General features: G+C 36.8%; 1 protein-coding gene across 1 annotated transcript in view; it reads left to right on the top strand.

Moving 5' to 3' along the window:
• Window positions 1-2,637: 2,637 nt before the first annotated feature.
• The window catches only part of LOC110448395, a 15,323-nt gene continuing 14,359 nt past the window's right edge, over window positions 2,638-3,601 (top strand). Inside the window, exon 1 of the mRNA XM_021494612.1 lies at window positions 2,638-2,680. Within this exon, the coding sequence (XP_021350287.1) occupies window positions 2,638-2,680 (43 nt within the window). The remainder of the gene's footprint in view (window positions 2,681-3,601) is intronic.

Consider the following 3,601-nt stretch of genomic DNA (forward strand, 5'->3'; position numbering starts at 1 on the left):
TCGGACAGGTAACACAGTTAAAATTAAATACACATTACGAACAAGTGACCTATCATGTTTCAAGGAAAACATGGAACGCGCGTTGGCATATTATAGCCTTTTAAGTACAAATAAAAGTTTCACGTATTATTAGTTACAAAATTGCCTTAAACTGACTCATTCTCCAGAGAAAGGTGGTATAGAGTCGTGAGAAACACTTCAAGCTTGAGGAACTTCCGTGTCGGCTCACTGCTGAATTTGTAAAGGAGGAAAAAAGGTTAAATCGCCTTATAGATTTTGTGTGGGATAAAAGTGAGTAAGGATTTCACATCTTTAAATATTTGTTATAAATACTTTCGATACTTGATGTTTCACTTCTATCGACAAAGCGATGATAAAGCGGTATTATTTTAGGATTCGACATGCGTTTTGAATAAGTCAGTCTAATGAATCTCTCTACCCTGTAAAGGTGCTAATTAATTCGGGCGTTTCTTGATCTTGTAAAACTTACAAAACTTAAAAACGTGACTTGTGCGACTTTGGAACAGACATACATACGGAACACTTAAGCACTCCGAAGAACCTGGATGTGTTTGTTATACAAGTCTGATCAAAACCTTCTACTGACTAGGATAATAACAATAACCAATTCTAAACCACTCAACGCATTGAAAAACCCATCAACTCACGGTAAACCATTCAATTCACTGTAAAACTCATCAACTCACGGTAAAACCATTCAATTCACTGTAAAACCCATCAACTCACGGTAAACCATTCAATTCACTGAAAAACTCATCAACTCACAGTAAACCATTCAATTCACTGTAAAACTCATCAACTCACGGTAAACCATTCAATTCACTGAAAAACCCAACAACTCACGGTAAACCATTCAATTCACTGTCAAACCCCTCAACTCACCGAAAACCACTAAAATTGCTATATGAGTAACATTTTTATATGCATCTATTGTGTAAATTTAGCATACACGTTTTGTTCAAATTATATATACCACTTGTTTAAATGTCTGACTAAATGTAAGAATGATGTTTGAAGTGTGTGCTATCTGCCGTTTATGTGTTTAACGTATGTTTGCGTCCATGCGATAGCGCGTATCTGATGACGACTTAAGAGTGCTACCTCACTGAAATACCATGCCGAAGGCACCCAACACAGCATTCCAAATGGTCACATTATAATGAAAAACGGGATAACCAGTTGGTGAAATTACCAATAATGCTGAACGTTAAGCAGGGAATAACAACTATCATTTTAAAGTTCTCTGGTATATCCCGTCCTAGGACAGAATCCGTTGCCTTCTTCACTTGGACAAACGTTCAACACTAAGGCCAAACTCGAGGCACTGCCAAGGAAGGCACTAGGGAACAAAAGAAGTAGTTTGAAATTACATAGGGAATATAAGGATCCCAAGTGTTGCAATGGGGCAGTAGGTATATGGTTTCTTCAGTGTCCCGCATAAAAGAACACAAAAGAAAACAATCAACTCTGCAGGGGGCCCATATTAGTCGCCTTTTACGACATGAAGACCTATTTTATCTCCGAACCTACAGAGATCATTTACAGTGTGTAGTTGTTGTCTAGATAGATATACACAAATTTGATTGTTATTATTTATTTATGGTATTCTGTTGTTTGTAAATATTTTTTACAGTAGGTAATTTGTAAATATCCACAGCTTTAGATTTTTCCTTGACTCCATCAAGTCTTCTAAGGGATAACATCCTTTTACTATGTTAAGTTTGTGAAATCGGGACCAAGACTCCGTGACTCATGATAGAACTGTCTATGACTGTTTGTGCACACAGAACTATATAAGATTTTAGGTAGTATTCCAATAATCTGGGTTCTGGAGGTTCCTGAATTTCCAGAAGATACAACACTGTCGGGTTATTTGTTTAATGAAGAATGAATTCATTAACATCGCTTTTTTTAAGCTGTGTGGTTATATGTTTTTCTCTTTAAGTTGGAGTTTCAAATCAGTCTGTTGTATGAATGTTAGGTATGGGTTGGCAGGGAGAGCCACTAAAAGTGATTCGTTGGTATCTCCTTCCAGCAGAGGCCTCTCAATGGGACCTAACATAGACATGACTCTAGCTGCAATATGGAGTTTACAACAGGACGCGCTCCTCGGCGTTGTATGGATTCGTTGACGAGATCAATCTCTCTTTGAGGGTTTGGATCTAAATAATTATATGGCATTATAAAACTGAGCGGTTTGGGGAAATGAAAGCAGTTTCAGATTTTTCGCGAATATTTATGAAATTTCAGCGTTTATTTTGATTTCCTAGATATTTTTAAAATCTATAAAGAGAATTTGAAATTCTTGCTGCTATTTACACCAAGGTTCATATTTTCGCTGACTTGTTCCAAAATGTTTGCTCTGATCAAGATCAATGATAATGGCATTTTGATCGAGTTGTACATGCTACACGTGTACATGTTACACAATCCAAGTAGAAGTGAGAGATGTTTGTTATACACAACATATATATTAACATGAAGTTTTCTGTAATCGTAACTGTCTATGTCATCGCCACACTCCCATACCATAATACGGGTACGTATCGTCACGTTGCGCAAGATAGACCAGTCTACTGGATTGTATGTATGATAGGTCATTCAGTAGGTATCATTATGGGCGAGCTACCGTATAAGATTTGTGAGGAAGATGATGCAGGTAAGTGATATTTTTTGTAAATAACTTGTTTTAGATCGATAAACTGATATTAATATTAAGGAATGATTGATCATTAATCTGGATAAATGGCTCCGAATAAATGTGGATTTATATCTACGTACTAACAAACGTCAGATATTGGGGTTACTCAACCTTGAAGTCAAATATCTCTGAGAGGTCAAAACTAAACACGGTATGATAATAGACTACAGGTACATCACCGTGTCAAAAAATAATGTGACGACGGACTAACCAGTGACACATCGGGATGTGAAGTTTTTAAAATTCTGAACAAACTTATAAAACTTAAGTCTTTGAATTATAATATAATACAGGAGAATGCAGCAGAGGTGCCTAGGGTTAGAACAGTTAAGCATGGACAGAAATCTTTCACATTTGAGGCTGCTAAGGTGTGGAACACTCTCCCAAATGAGTTCCGGGAATCAGGAGAATGATCCACACCTGGAGTGAACCCACCTGTAGCTGTTCAATCTGTCGCACCTCTTGTATTTTGTATCTTGAGACACCACCGAGTAGATAAATGAGAAAATCAACGACAGCGTTGGTGTTATGGTTACTGCAGATCTATATTGCCCTCTTTTTGTGTTATATATCTGTGTGTTATGGTTCCCACATATCCAAGTTGTTCTCCTTGGCGATATATCTGTCTGGACACCAACGATCTATTTTGTGTTCCGTAGTTTTACATCTGTCTGTCGTTATGGTGACCACATATCTATTTTATATTCTGTAGTTTTACATCTGTCTGTTGTTATGGTGACCACATATCTATTTTGTATTCTGTAGTTTTACATCTGTCTGTTGTTATGGTGACCAAAGATCTATTTTGTATTCTGTAGTTTTACATCTGTCTGTTGTTATGGTGACCACATATCTATTTTGTATTCCGTAGTTTTACAT

This window comes from Mizuhopecten yessoensis, unplaced genomic scaffold (genome assembly GCF_002113885.1).
Source record: "Mizuhopecten yessoensis strain PY_sf001 unplaced genomic scaffold, ASM211388v2 scaffold4033, whole genome shotgun sequence".
NCBI classification, from domain to species: domain Eukaryota; kingdom Metazoa; phylum Mollusca; class Bivalvia; order Pectinida; family Pectinidae; genus Mizuhopecten; species Mizuhopecten yessoensis.